This window comes from Petaurus breviceps, unplaced genomic scaffold (genome assembly GCF_028583685.1).
Source record: "Petaurus breviceps papuanus isolate PSGF00001 unplaced genomic scaffold, PetGlider_PUasm1.0 84, whole genome shotgun sequence".
Lineage (NCBI taxonomy): Eukaryota > Metazoa > Chordata > Mammalia > Diprotodontia > Petauridae > Petaurus > Petaurus breviceps.
In genome coordinates, this window is record NW_027186645.1 from 8,130,282 (window position 1) to 8,142,862 (window position 12,581).

At 36.8% G+C, this 12,581-nt stretch overlaps 1 protein-coding gene across 1 annotated transcript in view; it reads right to left on the minus strand.

Annotated features, from left to right (window-relative positions):
- Positions 1-2,360: 2,360 nt before the first annotated feature.
- DOCK4 (dedicator of cytokinesis 4) overlaps positions 2,361-12,581 on the minus strand; it is a 577,420-nt gene continuing 567,199 nt past the window's right edge. Inside the window, exons 50-52 of the mRNA XM_069107030.1 lie at positions 12,121-12,234; positions 9,176-9,237; positions 2,361-4,971 (exon numbers count right to left, since the gene is read on the minus strand). Coding sequence (XP_068963131.1) covers positions 4,546-4,971; positions 9,176-9,237; positions 12,121-12,234 — 602 coding nt within the window. The 3' untranslated portion in view covers positions 2,361-4,545. The remainder of the gene's footprint in view (positions 4,972-9,175; positions 9,238-12,120; positions 12,235-12,581) is intronic.

Genomic DNA, 12,581 nt, shown 5'->3' on the forward strand with positions numbered 1-12,581 from the left:
TTTTTCCTTTTTTGACCCAAAGGATAGAACTGGTAATAATGGGTAGGAGTTGCAGAAAGACAAATTTGGGGATGTGATATGAAAATTACTCCAACCTCTACTCTCAAAGAAATTACAATTTCCCATGAATTGGAAAAACTAGGTAAGCATTCTTGTTTGAATTGTGTCTAAAAAAAAAACACATGGGCTCTAAGTGAGGGTCTCTTCTATGAGTTCAGTACATCAGCTTTAGTGTATGGAGTATATAACATCTAGTTTGGTTCTTCATAGATCTTTCTTCCTTACTTTTAGGTTCTTGGGAGGGCTGACAGATGGATAAGCAGGGGTGTGCTAGTAAATATCTAGCAACCTATTCTCCTCTTCCAAAGAAAAATGTACAGATACCTTTAAGTTTAATTTGCATAATTAACATTTTCTCTATAACTTTTTGAAGTCTAGACAATCAACAAAACACATTACGCCCTGATATGTAGTGTTGGCCGATCTCTGAGGTGAAAATGCTCACAATGAAAACTTAAGAGATTGGTGTTCTAACCTGGTACAAGCTGGTTCTAGCATACCACTGGACATAGATAAATGACCTCTGGGTTAGTGAGGTGCTTTCTGTAATAAAAAAAAAAAATTAGACGTTTCCTTCCAATTGTCATGCTCTTAAAAATATGTCACATTAAAAGCCTTCCAGTCTCTTTTATATAGTTAACAGTTCATTTGAGAGTTCAGAGTCATATTCTTCTATCTTCTAATTGAATTCAGAGGGTATATAGTGGTAACCTTAATAAGAGGATGGAATGCTGGACTGAGTCTAGGAGACCTGAGCTCAGATCCTGCCCATGGCACTAATTGTATGACTTGGCAAGTCACTTAAACCCTATTTACCTCAGGCAAATCCCTAGGATTTAACTGCCAAGTAAGGTGATTGGTGTTAGGAATCCATTATGATAAGAAATTGCAATTCCATCACATATTTAGAAAGAAAGCTCTTGAAAGACAAAGGTAACTTTGTCTTAGCAGTAATAGCTAAAAGGCTTTCTGGGTCTTTCAATGAATAATTCTTTTTAAAAATTACAATTACATATTAATACAATTTTTAAATTTTTTAAAAAAAGTTTTGAGTTCTAAATTCTATCCCTCTCTCTCTTCCCCCCCTCTCTGATGGTAACATTCTTAGCATGAATGTTTATTGCTGTTTTGGCTTTATGAGCAATTCAAAGTCTTCATTAAAAGGAACATTACTTTGTTCAACATAAACAGTTATAAAACACTTAATTGACTCAGGAAAATTTGCCCCCAAATTTTGAATAAGGCTTACAATAATTAAGTCTTTATTTTGATACAGGTTCTAAACTACATTGTTAATGCATGAAGTAGTATGGATCAATTAAATAAAACTCTGAATCTTATTTCCTTCCTCCCTCCCTCTTTTCTACCTTCTCTCCTCTCTTGATAGTATTGAGATAACACTGTCACTTAGCACCCTGAGCTACTTGTGCCATAATTATGACCTCAGCTATAATGAAAAGTGTCTCAAACCACTATCTCTTGGTAACATTGAATGAATGAATCAATGAATGAAAAAGCATTTATTAACTGCTTACTGGGCACCACTCACCTTGGATACAGGAGACAAAAGCAAAGGCAGTCCCTGATCTCAAGTAGTTTAAGTTCTAATAAGTATACACTACAGGGGAGTGGTGAGGAGGGAGTGGCACTTTGGTCCACAACATTAAAAGGATGGTGACTGAAGTCATAGAACTGTGTTGAGAAATAATCTATAAAATTCTGATGGTCTGTCAGATTGTATTGTCATAAGTTATGAAAGAAGAGTCTGATTAGTATGGACTTCAGAGTAAAAAACTTATTTGCAACATGTGAACAGCTCACAAAGCAAAAGGAAATTTTTATTTACATGCAGTCTTTTGGGCCTAATATATTTCCTGAACACTTTTACGGAATTTACTAAAAACAGCTGGCTCCCAGACAGTTTGTCACAGTCGGCAAAGGGAAGGTACATCGGCAGCTTTACACTGCAGATGACAGTCATTTTTGTGTTGAGTCCTTCCTTTTCTGGTGCTTTGAAGGATAAAACAGGGACCTAGTTAAGCTAATAAATGGTCAGCTAAAGAGGTAAATTTAACCTACTTCTCTACCAATTGGAAGCCGAAGCTGGTACCATCTCCATTTTTCCCCTCTGAATGACAAACATGAATTGTGTAACTTAGAAAAAAGTAGTACAATGAGAAATATTGCTTCACGTGAGAAGAAAGCAGTCGTCTCAAGAGACCAGTCAGAAATATTCACTCTGGGAGACAGATAAGCCCAGCTACTTCTCTAGGTAAAAACACACACAAAATAAGAAAATGTTAAGATTAATCAAGTAATTTTATTTCATATTTACCATTCTGCAGCAACCAACATGAACATCTGGGTAAACAGAATCTCATGAAATAATCTGCTGCAAAAGCTGACTTCAGTAATACACGCACATGATAAATTCAACAACTCTGTTCACTGCCAGAAGTAAAAAAAAAATGGCTTCAAGAGCAAATAACACTGATTCATACTGTGCTCAAGCACTAGTCAACAAATCTATTAAACTACACAGGGAAAAGAAATCAGAGAAGCTTTGTTATCTTACTAGGGACACCTTGTTTAAATGGGTGGCTTTACCTCTTTATAACAACAGAAATAGGGAACCTCCCACATCATTTAGGATGTGATTATAAACACAAAATGTTATAATCAAAAGCAAGTTCAAGAAATTTCAGACTGCAAAAACTTGCAAGATACAAAGCTCAAATTCATATGTTTCTTTTCTCATTTATGAATACTTTCACTAAACATAAATATTTTAACATATATTAATTTTTTCTGACATTCAAAATTGTAAAGTCAATATGGCAGAATTATTGTTAAAAGCACATATGTACAAATATTCTTTTTCATACATAAAGTATTTGGCATAATTATAACAATCATACTGCATACACAACTGTTTGCTTTTATTTTTTTTTACACATAATGGTATCTCTTATTAAAATTAACCAGTTATGTACAAAAATACTTGAACATTTATTATAGAAAACCTCTATAACCAGCCTCAACAGCATATACCTGCTGGATGGTTTCATTGAGAGAATATAAAAAAGTGGTCACCACCTTCCAGTTTAAGCTATCGACAAAAGCAAACACAGTTAAACCAACATGAGCTTCCCAACAAAAGAGGGAAAATATTTTAACAGTATGATTTTTAAATACAGTTCATACGTCTATTATCAAGTGAGTGTTATAAACAGTCAGTTAAAGAAAAAACAAAGATACAAAATACATACTACATACAAGGTGCTTTTCCACACTCCTACAACTGGGGCATTAGCATTACTAGCTAGATCTATAGATGCTATGTTGGGCAATTCAAACTAGACTGGACTACAGGTATCCTCTCCAAGCAGAGGACAAAAGGGATTTAAGTGAGAGAAACTCCATTGTTAAGAAAGTAGAGCCTAGAAGGAATTTTCTTGCTTTGTGAAGAATGGAGAGTCAATAATGCCTCTGCCTTTTACAAGTTCTGATGCCATGTAGTCGTACTAATCTATATTCTTGAAGGGGTTTTTTTACCCCTTCACTTACACATATTGATTTAATACTGTCCAGCATTGATTCCTGTATTCTTGTTAATGGGACACATTCATTTGTGCCTATTTAATACGGGAACATTTGTTCCTCTGCAATGACCAATTTCATGTAAGAACCTTCTGAAGTCAGGAGGTACAAAATCCAAGTAAACATTTCTACAAGGTCTTTTGCTTAGTGTAGCTGTTGGAATACTGAAAGTGAATTGCACCTTAAAAAGAAAGAGATACAGTGGAGACAAGAACACTGAAGAATTGACATCAATGAATCCTCAAAGTATAGTTTTACATATGTAGACAGCTGTCAAACTTCAAAAGCAGTCTGAAAGGAGTGTTTTGTCTCCAGAACAAAGGTACTCCCCAAACCTGATGCTTGCAACCCCTTCAATAATATACTTTAAGAAACTGGCCTTCAACCTGATTTTCAATGATGTACGATTTTCATTCTGCTTGTGAAAAAGTCAGAAACCTCAGCCCTATTTTCGGAAGTTTTCTAGAATAAGGACAATTGTGTTAGGATGTGCACTGATTTAAATAAGCTTTCTTGTAGTATCAAGTATTCAGTAAAAAGTATACAACTTTAACACAAATGACAGCATTGTGTTGATTTTAGATTAGACTATGTAAAAAAGTAAACATAAAAAGATACAAAAAAGTCTATATCACTATTTACCACTTTCAAATTAGAATGTTTTAATGCAATTCTCTCATCCACACTTCCTGTAATATCTGGCCTTCTAGATCAGTAATTTTATTTAATATTGTGCAACATAATATTAATAAGCAAGTTTTATTTCATTTATTTAAAGAAAAATCTGGGTAAAATATTAAAGTGCCTACACTAAATTTCTTCTCACCATACTTTTATTACTTTGTAAATGGTAAAGAATTCATTGCGAGGGAATAGAAAAGTGACTTATAATTGAGAAACCTTCCGAGGAAGGGGTCTGGGCCGAGGGACTTGTTCGGTCCTCCTGCTGCCATTCTCTAGGTTGGTTGATCGAGCCAACAGAGGTTTGGGTGGCAAGGCGGGGGGCTCCGAAGTAACAGGGATGGAAAGACTGTGAGGTAGAGGAGCAGGGCGCCTCAAAGTTCGTTCATAAACACTGTAAGGAGGGGGCGTTTTACTTTCCTTCCTCACTGGCTCTTCAGGCACACTGTAGGTGGACATGCCGACTGTCTGTTCATTCCCTGGATTTTCAAAGCCTGAAGTTTCAGATGTGCTACACCGGCTCAAAGACGAGATCCCACTGCTGTAACTTCCTGACAAGACCGGCGAGTTGGATATTAATCCCGAAGAGTGATACTCCACTGGAGATGGGGTAAATGATTGCATGGAACCCTGTTCAAAAGCAAAGTGAAAATGGAAAGAGACAAAAGAATGAGAAACAAAAGAAAATAGAGTAGAAAGATGAGAGCAGAGACAGTAAGAAAGGCTATATCAAATCAATAGTGAATTGCCTGGAATATCTTCTTTCATCCATCTTTGCCTGTTGAATTCCCTAGGCATCAAATTCTGGAACTTAAGGAAACTTGGAAACCATTTAGCACAACCAATTCATTTTATAGATAAAGAAACTGAAACCAAGGTAATAAGGATCAGAGGCAGGATTTGAAGTCAGGTCATCTCACATGGGGCAGCCTATGTGCTTTCTATTATGCCACACTACTCAACTCAAATGCCATCTCCTTCACAAACCTTTGCCGGACTCCTGGGTGCCAAGAACCACTTTTGGCAAATCATATATAACATTGTGCTTTGTTCCTTTTTATGTACTTGTATCTTATTCCCTGCTATCTTTTCAGCTTCCCTAGACTGATATTATTTCTCTTCCACACACTCTGAAATCCAGCCAGATTGGCCTTTTTTATGTACCTCACACATATTGCCCCAAATCTTGTCTCCCTACCTTAGTATCCCAGTCTGTCCTCTATCCTTGGAATACAACTTCCTTGTTCTGGTCTCATACACAGTCTTTTTTCTTAATTGTGCAGCTCCAGTATTATCTTCTGCATAAAGACTTTTCTGTGTTTCCTTTCAACTGCTAACGCCTTCTAAACTACCTTATATTTTATTATTTTGTGTACATTTGCATATATTTATAGGCTCTCCCATTGGAATATAAATTGCATGTGATTAGGGATTGTTTTCTTATTTGCATTTATAATCCCAAATGCTTTGTACAGTGCTTGACACATAGAAGGCACTTAATAAATGTGTTGATTAATAGTATTAGATCCATGGGGACAGAGCCTATGTTTTATCTAAACTCTGCAATCCTTCCCTTTATGTTTTTAATATTGTGGGTTTTTGTCATTCAGATTAAAAATAAAATGCTTCCTGGTCCATCCCACCACCCACATGATCAACCTTATTAAACTTTATCATCATTAGGAAGGCAAAAGAGAGAGATTGAAATGATCAGTAGTGGTTGGTAATCTGGATAGATATTAAAAGAGACCAAAGAATTAAAAAGAAACAAGGGGATAATACTGAAAACCCCATAGGGGCCCTGGAAGGAGGAACTAGAATCTTCAGAAATGGAGGCAATGATGCAGAATTTCTATGGGCACATGACTGACACAGAGTCTAGAAAAGAAAAACCCTACTTTTAAATAAGTTTCAAAAGGTAGGAAAGAATCTGCTTTCAAAGATACCAACATAAGACTCAATCTATTTTCTTTTGCTTTCGCTCTAGATTCTTATCTCAGAAAAGCACCTTCAAAAACCTTTCTTATTTTTTAAAAGAAAAAAAAATGCTGCCTGGTCCCAAAACTCCAATTCTAGGCAGTCTATATATAATTAAGGTATTTCTTTTTTTTCTTAAAAAAAATTTTTTTTCAGTTCCAAATTCTCTAACTCCCTCTACTCCCTTCCCTACTCAGTGAGAAGGCAGGCAACATGATACCCATTATACATATGAAATCATAAGCCCACCTCTTTAAAGGATCCAAATTCATGACTGTCTTTGTCACCAAAATATATCCTAAATTCAGACTGAGGTAGCTAAGGCTAGTCATTAGAATTTGGTTCTTATTCTCAGATTGTTCTAACTTGGTATCAGTGTGCCCTCTAACGTAATTCTGGAGTGACAACACATGTGATATCTAGTGGCACTTTTGTATAGATTTCAAATCTATTCTTCATATTCTCTCCCTATTTAAATGATGAGGGCCTAACATGTCAATATGCCTGTCAGGGTCAGTAAAAATATATTCAGGTCAGATATTTTTGGCTATTCCAGAAGTATTGTCCAGTATCGCTATAGGCTATAGGTTAGGTAACTTTTCCATGGATTCGTTTTATTTGTAAGGATTTGTCCAAAATATTTCTTATGAACAACAGTATGGCATCAGGGTTAGAGTGTTGACCTTAGAGTCAGAAGAAATGGGTTTGAGTCTTGGTCATTTAATAACTGGTATGACATTGGACCTGAGACCTTAAGTTTCCTCATTTATAAAATTACCTGTCTAGCTGGATTCAAATGAGATAACGGGCATAAATTACTTTTATATCAATAATAATGATCATAACAGTAACTGACATTGACCTAGTTATTTAAAATTTGAAAAGCACTTAATGTGCATCTCACAGTTAACTGGTTTAGGTTATGGCCACATAGCGAGGAGATGTCAAAGAAAGGACTTGAACCTAGGATATAATAATATTTATATAGGGTTTTAATGTTTGCATATGTTAACCCATTTGATCCTCATGACAACCCTGTGTGGTAGGTGCTATTATTATCTTCATTTTTACAGTTGAAGAAACAAAGGTTAAGTGACACCCCCAAGGCCACACAGCTAGGAAGTGTCTAGGCCATAATTAAAATTCAGGGCTTCCTGACTTAAGTCCAGCACTCTACCCATTATATCAGGTTGCCTAATAAATGATGACTATCATATCGAGCCTGCATAAAGGCCCATGTCAACATGTCACAGCTCTAATAGGGCAAATATAAAAACGTGAAGATGATACCTCCTTCCTCAAGCTTGGCTGTTCCAATGTGGCTATGTTATGAAATTCTACTCTAGATGTAAAAATATAGGAAAAAAATTCTACTCTACCATTTTCACAAATATATATGTGTGTATATATGGATAAATGCACATATACATATATCTCATCATTAAATAACCCCTGTAAACCTTATAGCTCTCAACATCATTCAGATTCTACACGTATCCCTTCAGAATTAAAATAATGAGACCATTTAACTCGCCAGCAAATTGCTAGAGTAGAAAGTCTGGCAGCAGGAATGAAATCACACTTCTCTGTGATTTCCTCCAGTTTTGCTTTGAGAGCCCTTACCTTGTACAATCAGGCTTTATTAACAATGTAGATGACTCAAGGTCTCCTTGACCTACCACAATTTGTTTGGAGAGGCTAAGTTGTCTCTCTTCCCATTAGCTTCGAAACACCTCATCAGCACAATGGACATGAAACCTGTGTGTTCTCATATCAAGTGCAAAAATTCTTGAAATTCTCACTTCAACCTCATACTCACCTCTTTTGTAAGAGTATCTAAAAAAAGGTGATTATGCTAAAATTCAAATCTTATATTACCAAGTGATTATCCTGACAATCCTAGTACACAGTATGATTCAATTTAAGAGGCTAAATGCAGTTCTTGGTTTCCAGGGTGGATGTTTTAGGTACTGAAATTGTAAATAGCTTATGTCTTCATCCCAATCCAAACTTATCTCTGAAAGTTTTTCCATTTGTCCATCTCTGTTTTTGGAAGGATAGAGGGACTTGGGCTCCCTTCTCCTTCAATCATAAATATGCATTTCTAATTCACATGCTAGCAGGACATTTCAAATGATCTCAAAGCAAACACAGCTGGCATTAAGATGGATGAGGGTGATGCATTAACAAAAAGTAAACAGACATCATAGCATGCCACTCCCTTCAGGAAAAAGACTGAGGAGGATTTGAAAGAACAGCCACCTGATTTCTAATTTGTGTTGTTTTTTTCAGTCAGGTTGGACCTAGAGCCTGCTCAAAATGACTGAGGAGTTTTGACTTCCCCTGCATTTAACTTAAGTGTTGGTCTTCATGATGTATGTTTTTCTCATAATTCAATGCCTATTATATCTTTTTCCCCCCTCTCTAGACTGTTTTGGCAGAATGATGCCTGTGATTTGAATTTGTGCCTTGTGCAGCATTCAGGAAGTAAGCAACCAACATTTCCCCCCTTTCCATGGGAAACTTTAGCATGTCCTTGAATATCCTCTCACTCAATCTCTTCTTCCTACCTTGGTGCATGTATCCATGAGTATTCTGCCTTGCCTTTTCTCTCCTACTGAATAGTAGACTCCTGGAGGGTAGGGGCTGTCACTTTTCATCTTTTTATCTCTAACAATACAGTGCTTTTTTTTTTTTTTGTATAAGGCACTTAACACATATTTGTTGAATTAAATTATCTGTTTGAGGATGAACACTCCCAGTATACATTTAAAAGTCATGAGTCTGAGGTATGAAATAAGGCTGAGTAAGGGTGTGAAGCTTTGTCTCCCCTGTAAAATGCACCAGGTTCCTGTACCTTCATCGGAGATCGCCCAGCAGGAGAGGGGGAGACTGATGTTCCATGTCTTGCTGGTGAAGCTGTAAACAGAAAGATTTCATTTCATTTCAAAGAAGCCAGACAATTCATTCCAAGCAGCCTCTCCATTTTTGAGGAACCAAAAAAAAAATCCCTTCCCTTCTTCTCATCCCCAAGGTTAGTATGTTAAGCCACCACCAGCACCATCGTAGAATAGACCCTAAATGTGAACATATATAAAACTTCAAGGCTACAGAAATATCACTAATAAATTACCAATAAAAAAATCACTGCACTCATGAGAGTCCATGCCAAGAGCTAGATGTCCTGAAAGCCTGGTGTTTCATTGATGGAATAACATTTATAAACCCTGGAGTGCTGCCTGTGGCCTGGAGAGCTAAAGGAGAACCACAGACCAGAAACAGAGTAACTTAAAGAAAATCATCAGCAGTACCTGTGCTTGAGTATGACTTTTACCTCGCCTTCTGAATACTCCTGAAACACCCAAACAGAATACACATGACCATGTAAATACAAGAGAAAGGAATATATCTTATTTGTGTTCTCTTACATTTACACCTAGGACTGCACATCATTCTGTAAGTTTTTCAAATATGAAGTGACAGTATTCTGTCAATACCAGAAACTGGGAAGGGAAACCATGATGCTTAGGCTAGCCTCTCTATTAACTGAATTCTCCTTTGATGCTAAAATATTCACAAACAGCATTTGTGATCACACTGCTTTCCTCCATTTTCTTCTTCTTTTTTTTTTTTTTAAGCAATCGGGGTTAAGTAACTTGCTCAAAGTTACACACCCAGTTATTTCTGGGTGTGGTGCTGAGTGTCTGAGCCCAGGATTTGATCTCCAGGTCATCCCGACACTGGAGTCAGTGCTCTTACTCGCTGAGCCACCTGGCCACCCCTAAGCAACTGGGGTTAAGTAACTTGCTCAAGGTTACACGGCCAGGTGTTTCTGGGTGGGTGCTAAGTGTACTTTCCTCCATTTTAAAAAAGTACATTGTGTATATGTGTGTACTTCATAGGCAGCAGTTTATGATCAGGGTTGAGACCAATTTTATACTTTATATTTTCTGGCACAGCAAGACAGACCTCTCTTTACTGCTCACAAGTATATTTACAGTCGAACCACAGAGATCTTTTTAGCTATGGATCAAACCACAACCTGTAACACTTAATTGTGGATGGACAGTCACAGTCTGATAGAACATGGTTAGCCTACAAACAGAATGCTTGTCAGATCCTCCTATATCCAAAGCAATGCTGCACTTCGCTTTAGAATAACTGGTCTTTTAAGTATACTCTGTGCAGTGACACAAAACTATTCAATAGCTATAAGGAAGAGATGTAGACAGCTATAGATCACCACAATAGCAAACACAAATGGAAACTTCACAACAGATTAGATATGCAATCCATGCAGAAGGAAATGTAGATCTCTTGACTCACATCATTAGGTCAGGTCTGGACTTAGGCTAATTGCACACATGCAGCCTGTGAAGTCCCTGGCTTGCTCTGAGTTGTCCACTGGCCAATGTGAAAGCCAAATAAATGTAACCACTGGATTGTGTGAGATAATCCAAATTATTGGGAGACACCATAAACACATTTCAATGTGTTTACTGAAGTGAGACTTGAAATCTCATTTCAGTAGCAATATTATTGTGATTTCTTCCATCCTACCAAAAGAAGTAATTCCACCAATAGTCAAATGTTTGAATGAAACAACATATGTGTATGCATGTAAATATGTATACATGTATAACTATGTATAGGTGCTCCCTGACTTGCAATCAGAATTTAGAGTAGAAGGGGGGCCGTTGGAAAACAATTGACCTGCTCAGTTTTTGATTCTCAGAAAAAGAAAGTGGGTTATTTGTAAATAGAATCATTAAAAGCCAGAGATTAGAAGAGGAGGTCTTAGTCTTCAGTCCCCAGTCTTCTCCCTTGCCTCCTACTCTATAAGGGTCATGTCTGAAGTTAAGGTATGTACTATTTGAAAAATCAAGTTCTCAGGAGACTCTAAAAATTCATCCTTACAGCTGTGCTTTCAAATTGGCCTTCCTATGCCTTAGCCTGAAGTGGGGCAATAGATTGCTGCATCAGAAACACAAGCTGTTAGTCTAGCTGTTAAATCATACAAGAGCCATTTTAAAGAACCAGTTATAGATTTTTTAGGAGCCTTTCTGCCTTGACAGATATAGAACATAAACTCAGAAGAGCAGACTACTTGTGGCGGGGGGGGAAGAAAGAGGCTATGAAATCATCTTTGTTTCCTTAAAAAAAATTCTGGAATTTAACAAATGACACATAGGTCATTTCAGAAAACTAACAAAGTACAAGCCTAGTCATCACGGAACAAACAAAAGGAAGTTTCATATAAGCTCAGATAGAAGAACTCTCTAATCAACATTAATCAACAAATAAATGATTATTGTTATAACTATCAATCCTGCTATGTGCAAGGCACTCTTGGTAGCCTTTAATAACTGCTGCATTTCTGTTTTGTAATGACTGACTTGGTTTCAGGTCAGAATAAGATTAGGAAAAAAATTAACTGAGTAAGCATCAAATTTGACAAGAACCAGTTGGATAATGTGATAAAGGATGAGTTAGCAAGGCTAGGTAACATCTCTAAATCTCTGACAATGATATTATGGAGAGTGTCACTTTCCTACAAACATCTGAGTCAGAAGCAGAATACTGCTGGGCTGAAAGGGTCACTGGCTTGTTCCAGTATCAATTTTCTGCAATACTTAGAGAAGAATAGCAGCTCAGAGTAGAAGGGGAAACATTAGAAGACAAGTGGCCCTGATCAGTTTTGCTTTCTCAGAAAATGAACATCTCTCTTTTTTTGAGTAATTAAAGATAGGATGGAGTGATTAGTAAAAATTATTTTCCAGAAGTGATGGCTCAAATACCCACCAGTCTGTGTGGGTCTTGGAGGGACAGGGGGAGATATAAGTTTCCCACTATCCAACATGTTCTTGGCTTCTTTCCCACTGTCCAGGCTCCAACTGCTTGGGGTGGGATTCACAGCTGGAAGGGAATAAGAAAGCTGAAATACACATGGTTCCAGCTCTTCTTTGTGACTTAATGAGTCTTTAATATCAGGAGAAAGTCAGAATTACTCAAAATGAAAATTAAAGCAGGAAATTAAAAAAGAAAACAAAACAACCCAATAAGAAACCTTCTGAATACCAAGCCATTATTTCATGGGCTACTTACAGTTGCATTTGATATTTAATTTGATAGTATTTCTCTTCATTTCAGTCTAGCTGTCAAATAGAACTATTTAACTCTAGGCAGGATTGCAAAAGCTTGTTGAAAATCAGAAACTGTTTAGTTGCTTGATAACAGATGGCAGACATATCCTTGAGACTATT